This window comes from Camelina sativa, chromosome 4, assembly GCF_030686135.1.
Source record: "Camelina sativa cultivar CO46 ecotype springtype chromosome 4, ASM3068613v1".
Taxonomy (NCBI): Eukaryota; Viridiplantae; Streptophyta; class Magnoliopsida; order Brassicales; family Brassicaceae; genus Camelina; species Camelina sativa.
The window spans coordinates 5282526-5300972 of record NC_141883.1 but is presented as its reverse complement, the minus strand read 5'-3'; the positions used below and the strand labels follow the sequence as shown (position 1 = coordinate 5300972).

At 33.1% G+C, this 18447-nt stretch overlaps 2 protein-coding genes across 2 annotated transcripts; both read right to left on the bottom strand.

Annotated features, from left to right (window-relative positions):
- Window positions 1-4830: 4830 nt before the first annotated feature.
- Window positions 4831-5974, bottom strand: LOC104779888 (light-regulated protein 1, chloroplastic). The gene is made up of 3 exons (XM_010504311.2): window positions 5346-5974; window positions 5118-5270; window positions 4831-5010 (listed from the first exon to the last, which is right to left on the bottom strand). Exons 1-3 carry the CDS (start codon window positions 5540-5542, stop codon window positions 4935-4937), a joined length of 426 nt encoding a protein of 141 aa, XP_010502613.1. The 5' UTR covers window positions 5543-5974; the 3' UTR covers window positions 4831-4934.
- Window positions 5975-9126: 3152 nt separating this feature from the next.
- LOC104779887 (uncharacterized) lies at window positions 9127-13249 on the bottom strand. Its single transcript, XM_010504310.3, has 9 exons — window positions 12771-13249; window positions 12495-12544; window positions 11084-12391; window positions 10751-10839; window positions 10359-10461; window positions 10129-10233; window positions 9788-9911; window positions 9527-9700; window positions 9127-9454 (listed from the first exon to the last, which is right to left on the bottom strand). Exons 1-9 carry the CDS (start codon window positions 12964-12966, stop codon window positions 9303-9305), a joined length of 2301 nt encoding a protein of 766 aa, XP_010502612.2. The 5' UTR covers window positions 12967-13249; the 3' UTR covers window positions 9127-9302.
- Window positions 13250-18447: the final 5198 nt, after the last annotated feature.

Here is an 18447-nt window from a genome sequence, read left to right as displayed (position 1 = left end):
AAAATTATATATCAATTTAGGTTTATAAAAGAGCGGTTTAAGTTTTTAATTTTATAATAATATATATAGATTTTATTTTCTTATTTTATAAGGGGGTGAATGCAAAAAGTTCAGTAGAAGTGAACCTAAGTATTGCTCATATGTTTATCAGCTTTTTCCTCTTTTAGATTAATTAAACTAGCCAATTCGGAAATTAAAGTATCCGCTATAATTGGTCCCCAAGAGAGTAAGTAACCTTCAACTTAAGCAATTCTACACAGAATAATAAAATAAGAACCACTTCATTTTTGCAATCAAGATCTGCCATATATTCATAAACACTTTAAACTTCAAAACATCGAAAACTAATCTTAAAGTGTGTAAAGAGTGCAAAGCCAACCGAAGATATAAAATCTTATTGTCATTTGGATTTTCCTTTGATAACTTTTGAAGATGTATTGGTTTGTCTAAACTAGTGTCTGTGTGATTTAAGACTGATACATGTTGTTGTCTTATGTATGTGAGAAGTTTCTAGAAGGTTTGAGAAGGCAATATTGAAGGACGGTTTGAGGATGAATTGAAGAGGAAAACTACTATTGCTTTGGTTAATTAAATTGGAGTTTTACAAGGAAAAGGAAAATAGCAAAAAGGAAAAAGGTATTTTCTTATGAAATTTAGAAATCTTTTCCTATGGTGATTAAGAAGTCTTGATGGGTATATAAGGAGGTGTTGGGCACGTCATAGAAAGGTAAGAGAGCTGAGACATAAAAGTTAGAACCCTAGAGAACTTTATGTTTGTGTGCGGCTTAGTTTCGCGGTTTGGTGCTTGTGTTGTTCAAGCTTCTTTGTTCGTCAGTGTGACGTGTGTGTGAAAGTTTGTGACAATCCGTCCCGTAGACCCCACTAGCCTACCCGCTAACTGGCCTCCATAGGCCCCAAGCTGGCCCTGCAGGACATCGATCCTAATCTACTGGTGGATTTGGATGTGAGTTCCTTTCCACGGTGAGGGGTTAGGATCGATGCCCTGCAGGGCCAGCTTGGGGCCTATGGAGGCAAGCTAGCGGGAGGCTAGTGGGGTCCATGGGATGGGTTGTTACAATAAAAATCGATCCTAACCCATCATTGTGGATATCCAAATCCACCAGTAGGTTATTGGTGCGCCAAACGTTCCTCGAACCCTGGTCCCCACCCTTTAACAACCTTCCCACAGGACAAGCTGTCACAGGGCAGTGATGGGTTAGGATTGATGCCCTGCAGGGCCAGCTTGGGGCTTACGGGGGCAAGCTAGCGGGAGCCTAGTGGGGTACACGGGACGGGTTGTTACAATGTTGCTCAAGAGAGTTGAAGATCTGAAGTCCAGGCTCAGGGGGAATTTAGCCCAATGTTAGGTTATCTTGGTTTAAATCTAGGCTTGGTGTGAGTTTAGTTAAGAGTAGATTTATCCTTAAGATTTCATGTTATATAACGGAGCGGTGAATTAAGAGGGTTGTGCTTAATTTACGCGTTTGCGAATAGGTTGTATTTGTTTTCTTGTTCTAGTGAAATCGAAATCTGGACATGGTCTCGGGGAGAAGGAAAAACCGAACCTCGTTAACAAAGTTCTTGTCTTGTTTACTTTCTGCACTTTATTATTGCCTCATCCGCATTTACAATTTTCACTTCACTCCATGTCTTATACTTGGCCTAAGTGAAAGGGGAATGAGAGAAAGGCTTGAACTTTCATATTTATGCTTTCACCATGTCTGTATAGAAAGTCTCAAAGAATCTAGAGAATTGGGCTTTATACGAGACACAGGGGAAGAACATAATACAAGAATGGTAAGGCATCTAAAAGAAAACTTAACTTAAGAAATCTTGCATTAGCATCAATTATAAGACATCAAAATGATGAAATGAGCATGATCAGAGGCATAGAAGATCTAAATGATAAAAAGAAGAAGATTTCTATATGTTCCTAGGGAAACCTTATAGACGAATTCACACAAACCTCAAAGAATTAAAAACTACTATAAGTACGTACCTTGGACGACTCAACTCGCAAGAGATCTTCCTCCAAATGAGCCACACCACCTTTACAAACCTAATCAGACATTTACTCTATCAATAGTAGTAACGTTTCAGCAAATAAGTTTAAACGAAAACATGATTCACCTTTGTGTTCACACATCACACTCAATAAGTCAGCCAGATACAAGAACTCATTCCCATAAGGTCAACACTCAACAAATAAAATAAAAGATCCAATATACGATTCCAATCGATACATGAATAATTAAAGGGAATCTATATATGTTGATTTGGATATATATATATATATATATATATATATATATATTATCACACAATGAAGATGAAAAATAAATATTTGGATTTATAAAAGATAAAAAAATTGTTGACAAAAGAGTCAGGGTTCTGAAAAAAATGGTAACGCAATTGAAAGGGGAATGAGAGAAAGGGATTTATATATATAAACAAAAAATTAAAAATGAATGAAATTATGAGTAAAATAAATTTGATGTAGCAGACGATAAACTTTTGATTTATTAGTGTGAAGAAAAGAAGAAAGAAAGAAAGAAAGAAAAAAACCTCAATTTATAGCATTTTGGAATTTTGACGTTATTTTCAAGGCAAAGTTTTTCTAATATATGTTGTTCACATTTTTTTTTTTTGGTCAACGTTTTCCTTTGTATTTTATATTATATATTAGCTTTTTACCAATTTTATTAACATTATTACTAATTTATAACATTTTGGAATCAATTTGACGTTATTTTCAAGGCAAATTTTTTTATATATATTGTTCACATTTTTTGTGTTTTTTTATCGGGTCAACGTTTGACATTTTCCATTGTATTATATACTATCTATTAGCTTTTTACCAGTTTTACTAATATTATTACTAATTTATAACATTTTGGAATCAATTTGACGTTATTTTCAAAGAATCAATTTGACGTAAGGCAAAGTTTTTCTAATATATGTTGTTCACATTTTTTGTCTTTTTATCGGCTCAACGTTTCCCATTGTATTTTATACTATCTATTACTCGCTCCGTTTTTTTATTACTTGTCTTTCTAGAGGTTTTCAAACAAATTAAGAAAATAGAAAAAAATTCTAGTATATCCTTGTTTGACTATTAGAATTATAAAGGATTTAAATTTTTATTCATTTAATAAGGGGTCTATAGGATACATTTTTAGTAAAAATGACATTGGAAAGCGAGAACGACAACTAAATTGAAACAAAAAATTAGGCCTAGAATGACAACTATTTTAAAATGGAGGGAGTAGCTTTTTACCAATTTTATTAACATTATTACTAATTTATAGCATTTTGGAACCAATTTGACGTTATTTTCAAGGCAAAGTTTTTCATATATGTTGTTCACATTTTTTTGTATTTTTTATCAGGTCAACGTTTGACGTTTCCCATTGTATTTTATACTATCTATTAACTTTTTACCAATTTTATTAATATTATTACTAATTTATAGCATTTTGGAATCAATTTGACATTATTTTCAAGGCAAAGTTTTTCATATGTTGTTCACAATTTTTTGTATTTTTTATCGGGTCAATGTTTGACGTTTTCCATTGTATTTTATACTATCTATTAGGTTTTTACCAATTTTATTAACATTATTACTAATTTATAGGATTTTAGAATCATTTTGATGTTATTTTCAAGGCGAAGTTTTTCTAATATATGTTGTTCACATTTTTTTTGTTTTCTTTATCATGTAAACGTTTCCTATTGTATTTTATACTATTTATTAGCTTTTTACCAATTTTATTAACATTGTTACTAATTTATGGCATTTTAAAATCAATTTGACGTTATTTTCAAGGTAAAGTTTTTTTTAATATATGTTGTTCACATTTTTTTTGTTTTTTTATTGGGTCAACGTTTCCCATTGTATTTTATACTATCTATTAGGTTTTTACCAATTTTATTAACACTATTACTAATTTATAGGATTTTAGAATCATTTTGACGTTATTTTCAAGGCAAAGTTTTTCTAATATATGTTGTTCACATTTTTTTTGTTTTCTTTATCATGTAAACGTTTCCTATTGTATTTTATACTATTTATTAGCTTTTACCAATTTTATTAACATTGTTACTAATTTATAACATTTTAAAATCAATTTGACGTTATTTTCAAGGCAATTTTTTTAATATATGTTGTTCACATTTTTTTGTTTTTTTATTGGATCAACGTTTCCCATTGTATTTTATACTATATATTAGCTTTTTACTAACTTTATTAACATTATTACTAATTTATAGCATTTTAGAATCAATTTAATATTATTTTCAAGGCAAAAGTTTTTTAATATATGTTGTTCACATTTTTTTGTTTTTTTATCGGGTGAGTCCTCTAAACATGTAAAAAATGTAAATTAGGTTAAAACTGGTAAAAAGCTAATAGAAATAAGGTTAAATTAGTAATAATGTTAACATGTTTAGAGGAGTATTTTTTTTACATGTTTACATATTATTATTTACCTATTTTCACTAAAATTATTACCAATTTGCCACTATTTTTCAAAACTGGTAAAAAGCTAATAGAAATAAGGTTAAACTATTTGAAAAGTTTTCTAATATGCCGTTCACGTTTCAAGTTTTTTAAAACACATGTAGATTTTGTTTTTTTTTTTGTTTTTTTTTGTCAACGTTTCTTATTTGTTGTATTTACATTATCTATTATTATTATTTTTACTAATTTTCATTAATATTATTACTAATTTGACGTTATTTTCAAGGTAACTATAGAGCTGAGCTTTGATCTAGATATCAAGTATTCACACGTTTACTGTTTGATGTAAGTTTGAGAACTCTGGTCCCTGATTCGTAAGAAGCTAGGTTTCATAAATTAAGGGGGTGGTTACGGAGAATTTGTAAAGATATAAAACACATATTCACAACATCACATAAAAAAAATCTTGTTTCTTCTAGTTGGCATCTTTTTGATAGTCAGGTTCACAGAATTCTCCACCAAGATCATCGCAGGCCTCTTCGCGGAAGACGCTAAGTTGTCACAAAAACACACACAAAATCAGAAGTTTAAAAAATTTAAACTGAGAATTTTAGAGGTTAAGAAAATGAAAAGGGTTTTGAAAAAAGTGAAGTTTTACGTTTTGGTGTTGTTATACTCTTCGTATTCTCTGTCAACAGGCTCTGAAACCACGGGACGTGAGACGGGCTTTGATTCAAGCTTGACTTCAGGGTAAATGTCAGCAGAACAAGCGTATCCGCTGATTACTTCGCATGCTTCAGCTGGGAAAACACTAAGTACAATAAAGATGTTAACGAGTCAGTAGTAGAGATGAGAAGAGGGGGGAAGTGGTGATATAAGGACTTACGAAAGGATGGAGGAGTTGTAGTCGACGGTGTTAGGATCAGATGTTGAAGGAGATGATGATGTGTTGTTTGATCTTAGAGATGAGAGTCTTGAAGCTTTAGTTGCGTGAGGAAGAAGAAGACTGAGCTTTGGAGAAGAAACTGAAGAAGAAGGAAGAGGAAGAAGAATGGTTGGTTTGATGTAAAGCGCTCCCTGCATTTTCTTTCTTTGTAATCTGTTTGATCTTTTGAGTAAAAAAGATTGGTTTAGTTGTGATTTTTAGATATTTTGGTTCTGTTTTGGAACAGTTTATGTATTATTTATAGCCAAAAACAGAGCAGATTTGTTTTTTCTCTTTCACTTTGTTGGCCAAGTAGATTTACGTTTTATTGACTCAATAATTGATAATCCAACGGACTAAAATCACTCACTGGTCTAACAAAGAAGATAAAAAAAAGTTTGAAACAAAAGGAAGAGATATTAATGAAAGGATAAGGTTCAGGCTTTGTATGTAATATGTGAGAATGAAAATCACTGGATAGGTATCCACCACACCACTACCCTTGGAAGAAATTTTATCCAATCTTATTTTGGAATTTTGTGTGTGTGTGTGTGAGCAAGAATCATATGATTTGAGATTAAGCAATATACAATAGTAATGGTTTGGAGAGTCTGAAATGAAATAAGCATGATACATTCTTATTCGATTATTAAAGGTTTTAGTTCTGGGGTGGACAAGAGAATAAGCATATCTGTTTAGCGTCCGAATTGATTTTATTGTCCAACATTTAATCGTTTCTTTTCCCTTCTCATGGCAGCACCAACAATGAGACTAAAACCTTAATTTCTTTCAATACTAGATTATTTAGCGCGGGTATATATTTATTGATTGTTTTTAAATAGGTATATAATGTCATATAATATGCAACAATACTATAATGCTTTATCTTTTATTCTTTTTAAGACAAATATTATTAAATATATTTAAGTATCATTTATGTTTATTCAGAAAGAACAAAAAAATTCACTAAAAAAAAGAAGTAAAAATCATATATGGATAAAATAATCATAAAAATATTATTTCTACATATTGATGTTGATAATAATATACTTTTAACACATGACAAAAATAATAGTTTTAGTCTCTGAATTATTATTAAGGCAACTATTTTATTTCAAACACATTATTCACACACTATAATGTAAATCAATATATATATATATATTTATTAATAAAATATATAAACTTCTATTTATTCAAATAAACATCACAACTATATATCGATATTCAATATGCACTTTTCACATATCAACTACAATTCAAGTAATTAAGGAGAAGATTACAATATTGTTCCATGATATAATAATAAATCAAATTTTAAAGCAGTCCACTTAATACAATTGTGTTACACATAGATGGTCTAGAAGTGTGGAGAACGTCGTCACTGCTGGATTTGAGAGGCAGGTTGCATAAAACTACAGCAAGTCAGCAACTATTTTGAAGATAAATTGGTATGCTTAAACATTGATTTATTTAACATTGTGGATGGTCTTTTGTACTTTATAGTTCATTAAATATATATATATATATACACACATATAATTCATGCTATTAATATGTGAGTTCCACACATGGCCTTTAAGACGTTTGATTTTCCATGTCTCAATATTTCCAGTCACCGTTTACGAAAAGAGAACCACTCACTTGAAGTTCGTTGTGGTTGTCTTTGTCTTTTTGCCAAAATCATTTTGGGAAAACCTCTTCAAGATACTCACAACGGTCTTTTTGGTGTTCAATCCATACACACAACTGTGCCATTCTCCTTCTTCATCTCTACCACACACTTCTTCGCCATCAAAAGAATCTTCATCGCATCAATCACTCTTTCCACATAACTTTTCTGCTTGTCCTCATATTTTTCAGACAGGGATTGTAATCGGTTTAGTATTGTTGAACGCACTATCTTTGATCATACTCATACTTCGATATGTTTCATGTGTTACTGAGATCTTCTCTTTGAGTAAGGCTTGTTTCTCTAAATTCTTAGCTTCTTTCTCCATAAACACTTGTTCTGTTACTCTCAGTTTCTGGTTAGACAACGGAGTTTAACCTTGATGTTAGTCATTTTCTCCATCAAGCTCTCTATCTCCTCTCCTTTCATCTCTACTTCATTACGTAGTCTCTCTACCATCTTTTCCAGATTTACAATCGCAGATTCCCTCGATGCAACATCTTTAGCGCTGTCTTGCATTCTCTTCTCTGTCCCTCCGTACGTCTTGTACTCTTCCAAAATTTTTCGGGCTTAGTTTTAGTCATCTATTAGCTTCTTGATTATTGCTTCTCGTTCTTGGAACAAACCGTTGATCAGTTTATGCTCTTGGTTCATGCAGATAAATCTTCTCGACATCGGTGGTTGACACGACATCTAAATTTCGTGCATCGCTTCACAACGGTGCTTCCACACAACCTATAATTAAATACTATTAATGAATTAGTATGTATATTTAAACAAAAAGGTTGGCACGAACCAAAAAGAATCGATAGGTAGTTATAATCTTATTGTGAATAAAACACTTAGTATTTATAAGAACTAAGAGGCGTTCATGTTTTGGGGTTTTACATTTTTTACAATTTTCATCAACACATCAAAGAAGAAATTTATATTTTTAAAAGATACTACGGGCCATTATCACAACCTATATTCGTAAAATTACCTTTATTTTTGCGTAAAAAAATATACGTTATCTTCTATATATATATATATATATATATATGGTATTTTTTTCTTTTGTACAATTTTTTTAATAATGTTGAAAATGTTAATTAATTAGATGTCTATTTATAATTTACTTATATAATCTAAGAACCATATTAACATATAATCATAGGAAATTAGGCATTTTAAAATTGGGAACGTTTACAAAAACATTTATGATTTTTCTTTTTATGATTACATATATTAAGGAAAGAGTTTAATTGAGTAAATTTTAGTTTTACCAAAATTCTAACGCTCACATGAAAGTTGACATGTCGAATCTTGATTGGATGTTTTAAATCTTAGGTGGACAGACTTAGTAGCTTATAGCTTCTACTTTTATTTAGTATAGATTTCAATATTTGACAATTTCATAAAAGTATCAATTTCTATTTTTTGGTGTTTTCAATTTCTATTGGGAGATAGATAACTAGATATAGATTTGTGTAGATATCTAAACAAGACACATTTTCTCTTTATCTAATTTTATCCTTTTAGATTCTCTTCCTTCTAACCAAAAAACCAAACCCACTCCAAATTAAAAATTTGCTTTATTAATAAAAAAAACAACCCCAATATAAAACCCAAAAAAAAGAAAGAGCTTTTTTATGAGAATATCTGAGAAGCCACCTTTGGTCACTTTTCAAATTGACATGTATCTTTTATCTTTAAACACTATAATTTAATTAAACACCAGGATTAAACAACTTTTTAAAATATATTCTGTCCTTTTATCGTTATTCTCTATTTTTTTACTTTATTTAAAGATTCCTTCTTATGTGAATTTCTAATAATTCATAAGTTAAACCGAGGCTTAAACTGGAGATGTTTGTGATGAAAATAGTCATGAAATAGTTGTATGGATTGTGATGTATTTGTTTGTTCAGGTCTTTTCGGTACAACTCAAAAAATTAATATTTGTTTCTTATTCTGAAAATTCCTACATCAGTTTCTCATAACTTCTCTACGTTGATGCCAACTAATTCTGAGATATATAAAACCTCTACATGATGAAGTTTGATGAAAGGACTTTTACACTTGGCCAAGGGGATCAAACTCACATCCATATAAATAATGCACAGTGAAAAAAAGAAACAAATCCAAAGTTCAAATTTAACTTACTCACCACATCCACAACCTCTGGTTTTTTCTTTATTCAGTATTTGTTCTCAGATGAAAAGATTATTATACATACACAAATCCATAGCATTTTTAAATGCTATTCAGTAACGGCGTACACTTGTTGTCGACAAAAGTACCCGGCTCTGTTTCTTCCCTCTCTTCCCGGGTTCTTTGATTGTTGCGGCTGGTACGCTTGGTGTTGTTGTTCTTGATGTTACACTTGCGAATGATGTCATGTTTGTGGTTCTTGCACCTGAAAACATGTTTAGAGCTCATCAAACTATTCTATAAGAATCTGTAGAGCTAGAATCAGTGGTTTGGTTACCTGTGGTTGCATTAGCAACTTCACTACTGCTGCTGCTTTGAACATTTGTTGCATCGTTATTCAAGTTGGGGGAGTCATGGCCTGCTGCAAAACCGTGCCTTGTCACATGTGAAAAGGAATTTCTCTCTCTGATGTTTGGAGGGCTAGATGATATTGGGGCAGAGTTCCCAAGGGCTAAAAACGGACACAACACAAAAGCTTTCTGATTAGATCACTTAACCTCAAATCCAATTAACAGACTAGAGATTTCCTATTATTTACCTTCAAAGTCATCCAAGGAATATGGAGGAAAGTCATTATGAGACGACTGCCCAAAACTGGCCATCAATGGTACAACAAGCTCTGCAGCTGCAGCTACTTCAGCTTTAATTTTATCTTTCTGCTCCTGAAAAATGGACATAATATGAGTTGTTAGCCCTGATTTTTCCTTTTAACCATGGAATTTCGGAGAGAGTAAGACACAAAGCAGGATCATTTGCTATATGTAATCAAGTTAAAAATACTAACAAAAGTGAACAAACAAAGCCCCATGAGGTTGGAATCTGAAAGATTTTAGACAAAGAGACCATGGGTTGTGTATCATGGTTAAGAAAGAGGAATACCTTCCTAGCACGGTCTTTCCTCTGCTTCTCACGCTTCTTGATCTCATCTATAAATGGAGCAAAGGCATCAGGAGGCAAGGAATCCCTCATATCAATCTCACATATCTGAAAATATTACCAAACCGGGGATAACCTCATGAGAAAAACGTCAACACATAGCAACATTTGCTGAAGATAGAACCAAATGAATAACATGTGCGGAAGATAGGAGCAACCAATGGAAAATAAACCTGAAATGTAGTTGTTAAAGAAAAATGACTCAAGAAGCGGTAACGTCTCCTTATGGCTTCCGACTGGGTAACAGTCTCCATTTCCAGTATCTTTCCACTCACTCTGTCATTTCATGGATTGGAATCAGAACACAACTGGAATAACAAACTACAGAGGATAACTTTTTCGCTGAACAATTTTATTGATTTTCATACTGAATAACAACAATTCAATCTTTCTATCGATCACCAATGCCTGATTTCATAAAATAAGAAGCCATACATCATAGACTTTTGAATCAGTATCACAAATCCATGCAAAAAAGATTAGACAACAATAAACTTCCATTGCAACCTATTCCCTAGTCTTTGGCATACGAGAATTGTGATGCATAAAAGACATGGACTCTTACCTTGGTGGAAGAAAGTCATAGCTGCCATAGTGATGCAGAAGGCACTTCACATTTAAAGTGTGAAGGATAATGTGCTGACCATCAACAGACTGTATAGGTAAACAACCAGAGCACAAAGGTAAGACAACTTGAGCATCTTACAGATAAAACCACCACAATTACTTTTGATATCAACAAAACACCCTAGATTATTATTAACATTTATTTTCATATAAAAGAATCTGACTCTGTTATATTAAACGACCAGCCCATAGCAATGGAACAATGAACAATCCTCATGCAGCTCATTAGTACTTTATGCAAACACAACAGTATGCATCAGAAACTCATTACCTGATAAAAGTTGTATGCATCGTTGTCCTTCAGGTCTTTGGTGTTATTTTGGTGCGACAGGAAACCTTTGCTACCATTATATGAGGAAGATGATGGTGCGTCTTGGTCTTCTAGAGGACGACCATTATCCCAACTCTTTTCCAAACTAAATTGTGATTCCCCATCTGACTTATCTACTGAAGAATCTTCAATTGATTTCTCTTGATTGTTGGAACCGCTAGCTGTTGCTCCATGCGCCCAGCTTGGTGCTTGATAACCAACTCGAGAAACATCAGGAGGTGAAGATGATTGTGTCTGATTTCTAGCTGGTGTATTCAATTTGCTGTAATTAGAGAGCCTATGCTCATTCCAGTACATTTTTCTCTGCTCCAAACGATCCAAAGCAGCATTTACATATAGGTGCTTCTCCATGTCTTCGACGAGTCCAGGATCTGCCTTTGTAATCCAAGAATCTAACTCTGAAACTGCTTGTTTGACAGAAAGATCAACATCTTGGGTGAAAATGAACTTTGAAAACGGATCATATATCTCATTATCACCACTAGTAACAGTCGAGTCATACTCAACTTTTCGGGTGGGAGCAAAAGAATATTTCTTGCGGGTCAAAAGTACAAACTCGACGGGATCTCCTACAGAATACTGCTTAACGTTTTCAATATAAACAGTGTATAACTCTCTTGGAGAAATCATCACGAAGCACAATGGACACCTCTTGAAGCAATCTGCCTTGTGGTTATCCACACCCGTCAACAGATACTGTAGAATACACGGGAAACAGAAGATATGCCCACAGGAAGTTATCTGCGGACATAGAGGATACTCCAAGCAAATCGGACAGTGAACAGGAGACGGAGTAGAAAACCTGACACAAATAATATTATCCCACTGCAGCGTTTTGTCAGGATCCATAGAATCAGGAGAATGATCTCCAGTATCCAACACAACAAACTTGTAATTGGCCTTAAGAAACAAATCCTTGTTATAAGGCCTTCCCTTGTACTGTTGCTTTCTTTGAGGCGGAGGAGGACCCCTAGATTGTGGTGGCGAAATCGGATCATACTGAAAATTCAGTAAATGGTTCCCACTTATGATATTAGCTCTTCTACCAGTTGGATTATGATGCGTAACACCGCCTCTAGGAGAATTATAATGCCCGGTGTTATGCTGCAATTGAGAAGAAGAAGAACCAGCAGCTCCTCCAGTACCTCTTCCTCTAGACCTATTCCTTCGACCATCATATCGGAAATGGTCACGTTTATCAGCATTAGGTGGGGAAAAACTCTCCTTCCCTGCTCCAATTTGCGTCATCTGCAGAGCATAGAAACAACAACGAACCGACCATTCAACAAAAATGAAAAGCAGAGTAGACTTAAAAGACTCATCCTTTACTGAGAAAGCAACTAAAGTTTACCTCTTTGGAGGATCCACGGCTATGTCCCTCCTCAGCTGCAGCAATCGGCTCTACAGTTCAAAAAATTCAAAATTGAGACAAAGAAGTGAGATATTATTAAAAAGCTGAATTTTTTCAAAGAAACCCTAAAAACCCAAATCAAAACTCAACCAAATTAACTGCCTTTCAACGTACAAAAAAAACCCTAAAAACTCAACCAAATTAACGAGTTCAATGTAGAAAAAAACCCTAAAAATTTAGGGGTAAGGTGAGAGTTTATCAATCAATCTTCCTTACCGGAGAAATAAGGAGTGGGTTCAGAATGTCCGACGAATCGAGTTCCGGTGGAAGAGATCCGGGAAGGAGGAGAGGTGGGAAGAGGAGAGAGAGAAGAAGAGTTGTCGCCATGGTCAGAGCTAGGGTTTAGAGAGGAATCTGTATTAGAAGAAGACGAATTGTGACCTTGGTTATGCGGTGAAGGCAAGATGGACATGAAAATTTTAGGGATGAGAGATGAAACTTCGCCGGCTCAGAGCCACCGCTTCTTCTGCGTTTATGCGTACAGAGATTTTTTTTTTTTTTTTTTAACCAAAGGCCAAGAAACTCGTCGTCGTCTGTTTGATTTTTATTTTTTATGATTGCTCCGTGTAGTACCCGACCCGGATCCGTTAACCCGTAATATGATTCCTTTTGTTCGCGGGTGGATATACCGAATCTTTTTAAGACAGCAGTTTACTGTAATAAGTAATAACCATCGTTTGTACTTTTTGGTGTTCGGTTCTTTTTGTCATGTACTCCAGTTTAATAAAGTCTAATACCTACACAGTTTGAAAGTCCTTAACAAATTATTTTTAGAACCAATCTTAACAAGTCAGAATAATTGAAACCGTTTTATTCACGCGATGCTTAAAATTTTTACTGGTTAAACTTAAGCTAAACTAATGGTAGATCACAGTTGCAACTTGCAATCACCCGAAATACCGACCGACCACAGCTGATTCATTTATTTCATGGTGAGATTTTGACTCAAACTGAGACTTTTTGGTTAACCGTTTTGGTTCTCTCGGTTTAACCGATCAAAACATGTTTAATTTGGATTTGTTTGCTTTCGGTTCGGGGAATTGTTTTGATGTTTCACCAATACCTAATTTAACCGAATCAAATTAATCAATAATATCCAAATGTAACTAAAAATAATCGATTCTGAATTTTGGTTTTGACCCGAGAACCTTACGAGTTTCTTTTTGGCAACTATTTATTTAGAAATACTTTAACTAACCGATAACCAAACAAACCAGTTCAGTTAGGTTCGGTTATCACAAATCAAACAAACCCAGATGTTCGATTTCATAAGTAACGTGAAATTTTCTTTTTATGCTAACCAATACGTCACTCCTCCAGTATGGGCTTATTCCAAACCATGATGAAGGAATTTCTTGTGCTAGGCTGAGGCTCAATACTAGGGATGTTAAAAAGGATTTTTAAGCCCTGTCCAGTCCTAGCCCTATATAAACTCAGCCCTTCAAAACCTTGAATATGTAAAAAGCCTTGTAAAATCTATATTATGAAAGTTGCTCAACTCTCTCCATCATTCTGACACATCAGCACTTGAAAATATGTCATGTGGATAATCAAAATGTAATTAAACAATAGTCTGTTCCCTTCCTGATCATTGCCTTTCATCTTCATTATTTCACCCATTTCATTATCTTTAATGTCACTTCTCAATAAAATCACAATAAATCAGAAAAACATTTATTGTTCTCATTTTCTCATCTTCACAATCATAGGGCCATCACTTATAAAACTTGAGAAATGTTAATTTATCAAAGAAGAATACAATGACTACGGAAACTAGAAGCATTGTCAACAGTTAGGAATTGGATTTTTGGTTTTTAAAAGTTGAAAGCAAGATGCTTCTAATATTGGTTGCAGTAGAGAAAGAAAATGAATTGGGAATTGGTGAATGATGGACAAGAGAAGACGGTTTTGAAACTCCAACTCACATAGACACTACATGCATATTCAATTTATCTCCTCTCATACTAATACTTTTAAGGTTAGAAAATCTCAATTGTGTGCTCCAGATACAAAGTTTTGTGTGAATCATATCGGCTTGGTCACAATCCTCAATATAACTTTTTTTTTTTAATGTTTATGTGAAAATGAGAATCACACAAAACATGTTTGATCGACATATTGAGTAATAAATCACATTTTTTATGCATTGGCCATCATCGCTTCTCTCTGATGCTGTTTATTTTGATGTTGTGAGTAAAGGGTCAAGGCGTCACGTTATAGTTTTAGAGGCAGATTCTTGTTGAGATTCGTCTATAAGTAGGTGACCAGGCTTTGATCAAGTTAATTGGTCATATTGCTAAGAAAAATGGTATTGCAGAGAACATATATATATATCTACTAATTTGATGACTTTCAATCATCATTTTTTTGAATTTGGCTTACTTTTGATGTGTCATGTCATGTGTTTTTAATTTCGTATTCTCGTAAAAGTATGGTGAATGGTGCTATGGATAATACCTGCAACATATCATAAGCGAAGGTCATTAAGAAGATTTTCACATACTTAAATATGTATTTAGAAATATGAGTTTTAACAAATAGTTTCGAGATTGTCAGTGTTATCATATTTCGATAAATATTAACACGTTTTTCTAAACATTTTAATATATATTTCAGGTCCTATACATGCTTCGTTCTCGTCTTCGGGATGTTTGTAAATTGTAATTCCTCGTATGAACTTGGACTTGGCTATTACCACTAGAAGCAGCAACAATAGTAAGGTGCTCTCTCACATGATCTTCATCACTTTATATAACTCCATGTGAATGAATGAATGTATGTGCCTTTGTATTGATGCATTTGTGTATATGTGTGAACATTAGATTTGAGATAAAAAAAGCCTCACCATCTAAAACATAGTTGGGGCTGGTCCAAAAATTCTACAAAGCAACACACTTTCAAACTTTACAATTGATCTCATCCCAAAAAGTCACTTGGATGTATAACATATTCTACATAACTATTGGACGTTGGTTTTCTTGCTTCAGCTTTGTCAAAGGAATTCTCGATTATTATTTATAGTATTTAACTATTTATTCAAGTATTCATACATGGGTTAATAAATAATGTCATCATACTATCTATTTAACATTAAAGGATTCTTGTTGTATTAAAGGATTCTTATTATAGACTTTTGTTTCTTGCTTATTTGTTTAGCAAAAGTAAACATAAGTTTTGATATCTAACAATTTTTTGGCATGAGAATATACATATATATATATATTATCATACATATGTAAAGAAATAATTTTATTATAATTCGGTAGAAGAATATAATGGTGAAATACAGTTGCAAGAAACAAAACTCTTCCAAAAACTAAGCCGGCATTGAGAATCTAGATATTAACAGTCTAAGCATTTGAATTTGGAAAAAAAAAAAAATGACACTAAAACATATTATATATGTAAATCAAAACATTGTAGTTAAGTTTCTCAAAGCATTGTAGTTAAACTTCACAACTAAAGTCTATAATTTAAACAAAAAAACATGATTTTTTGAAAAAATTATATACAGTGGAAAAACCCGCAGCGTAGCGCGGGTATTCACCTAGTTAATATTAAAAGGCTGAACCTTATCCAGCCCTGACCCTGTAACTTTCTTTCATTTTATTTCAAAACTCAAATCTAACAGTTCTAAAAGGACAAAAATTCATCAATATCCAAAATTCATGCTATGTAAAACATTTCTAAAAATTCAAAACTCAAATATACTTCAAATAAAAACAAATCACAATCTGTTTATCATTGCTATTTAAAAGCCAAACATAGTAAAATAGTAAAATAAACTCAGTTTTGATCTCCTCGCCAAACATAGTAAAATAAGAAGCTCCGTTTCAGATTCTTCCATTTGCCCTTGAATTGATTAAGCTGAACAAAGAGACAAAGCGACGAGCTTTAGTAAAGTCCAAGTACCGAAACATACAAGAAGGTAATCCAAACATATATAGATGTTTGCTCTTATACGAACGAACCTATTCAATTGAAAAACTGAACAAATATACGATTTTTAGTAAAGTCCAAATACAGAGAGGCATAAAAGAGCAATCCAAACAACTTATAAGAACCTATTCAATTGAACACAAAACGAACTAGTGCCACTGTTAGACTAAACATTTGATAAAGTCTAAGATGAAGCTAATCAAAACCGTGTTCTGCAACATATAAAAGATGGAGAGAATCGCCAACCTCATCATGTGTTAGACTCTCCAACTCCCGCTATTTTTGTATCATTATTATCTTCATCATCAAAATAATCTTTTATGTCTCCTAAATATCATATAAGTTAGTCAAACAATTTAAAACATTCTCGCAAAGATGACTTGAACAACTTAAAACATTGAAATTTTACCTTCAAAATCAGCAAATCCACACAACCAGTTTCTAGTGCAAATTAATGCTTGAACATTTTTGGGAAGAAGTCTGTTTCTGTAAGGATTCAACACTCTACCTCCAACACTAAAAGATGACTCTGATGCTACAGTGGTGATTGGAATGCTGAGAATATCAGATGCCATGGAAGCTAAATCACCATATCGATGTTGATTATCTTTCCAAAAACTTAACACTTCCATGTCTGTAAAAGTCTTCATCTCTAGTCTAGGTTCATCCAAATAGATTTCCAAATTTGATTTGGGGTTTCCTGAATTAGACTTGAGGCCACTTTCAAGATTAAACAGATCCTATGATATGAAATACAAACAAATTAGTTACAAAGATGTTAGAGAGAAGCTTAGAAAGACATATAAAGATACTTACATCATTCAAATCATCCTCAAGTGGTGATTCAGAGAGAAGTTCATTTGGAGTAGGTGTTGTAAGACTTGGTACATACCAGATTGAGTATTATATTCTTCATAAATCAGAACCATATTCTTCCTAACCATATCAACTTTTTCCTTGGAAGTGCTTGAATCGACCTCGTCATAAGCTGACTCAAGTATTTGCAACTTCAATCTCGGATCCAAAGCTGCTCCCATAGCAAGAATGATATTGTATTGATTCCAATACTTTGCAAACTTCTTTCGCATCATTTGAGCCATTGCTCTCACATAAACATCATCACAAATAGAATATTTCTTCAGCAACAACTCAATTTTCCACACTTGAATGAAATAAAAATTGGTTGTTGGATACTTCACTCATGAAAAGTATGTGGTGATGGTATGAAATGGTTTAACATGTCACATATTTTTCTCACCTTGATCCCATTCTTCCTCTGATGGTAATGAATTGTAATCTCTCTCATACAAATTCAAAATACCAAACGCTTTTCTGAATTTTAAAGCTCTAGCCAACATCTCATATGTTGAGTTCCAACGAGTTGTAACATCCAAAGATAACCCAGCTCCACCTTTGATTCCTAAGCTCTCAACGCATGTTGCAAATGATTCTTTCCTCGACTCATATCCTTTTACAAATTTCACACTATTTCGAATATTCTCCAAAAGACTACTGACTACATCCAACCCTGCTTTAACTATCAAATTCAGAATATGCGCTTAACATCTCACATGCAAAAACTTTCCATCACACAACAGCCCATTACCAAGACGATGCTTAATAATCTACAGCATACTATACTTGGCTTTAGCATTATCTAGAGTGATAGAAAAAACCTTCTTTTCTAAACGCCAGATCTTTAAGCAATCATAAATTTTCTTAGCAATTTCTTCACCATTGTGTGGAGGTTTGAAATTGATATATAATGGTTTTTGTGGTTTTTAACCATGATATAAGGAGTCTTTTTGAGTATTTTGATTTGTTTTTAGGATGCTTTTGAGTCTTTTCAGGTTTTCTAGGATTTTGGCATGGATGGAGCAAAGTGAAGCAATTTGGATAATTTTTGGAACATTGAACCGAATAAATCAACTTGGAGCCGAGGAAGGATGAGAGT

Coding starts and splice junctions, on each gene's coding strand:
- LOC104779888 (XM_010504311.2), bottom strand. CDS start 5,542: ATGCAGGGAGCGCTTTACATCAAACCAACCATTCTTCTTCCTCTTCCT. Junction 5,271..5,345: donor TACAACTCCTCCATCCTTTC/GTAAGTCCTTAT, acceptor TATTGTACTTAG/TGTTTTCCCAGCTGAAGCAT. Junction 5,011..5,117: donor GAGTATAACAACACCAAAAC/GTAAAACTTCAC, acceptor GTGACAACTTAG/CGTCTTCCGCGAAGAGGCCT.
- LOC104779887 (XM_010504310.3), bottom strand. CDS start 12,966: ATGTCCATCTTGCCTTCACCGCATAACCAAGGTCACAATTCGTCTTCT. Junction 12,392..12,494: donor GCCGTGGATCCTCCAAAGAG/GTAAACTTTAGT, acceptor TATGCTCTGCAG/ATGACGCAAATTGGAGCAGG. Junction 10,840..11,083: donor ATGCATACAACTTTTATCAG/GTAATGAGTTTC, acceptor TTACCTATACAG/TCTGTTGATGGTCAGCACAT.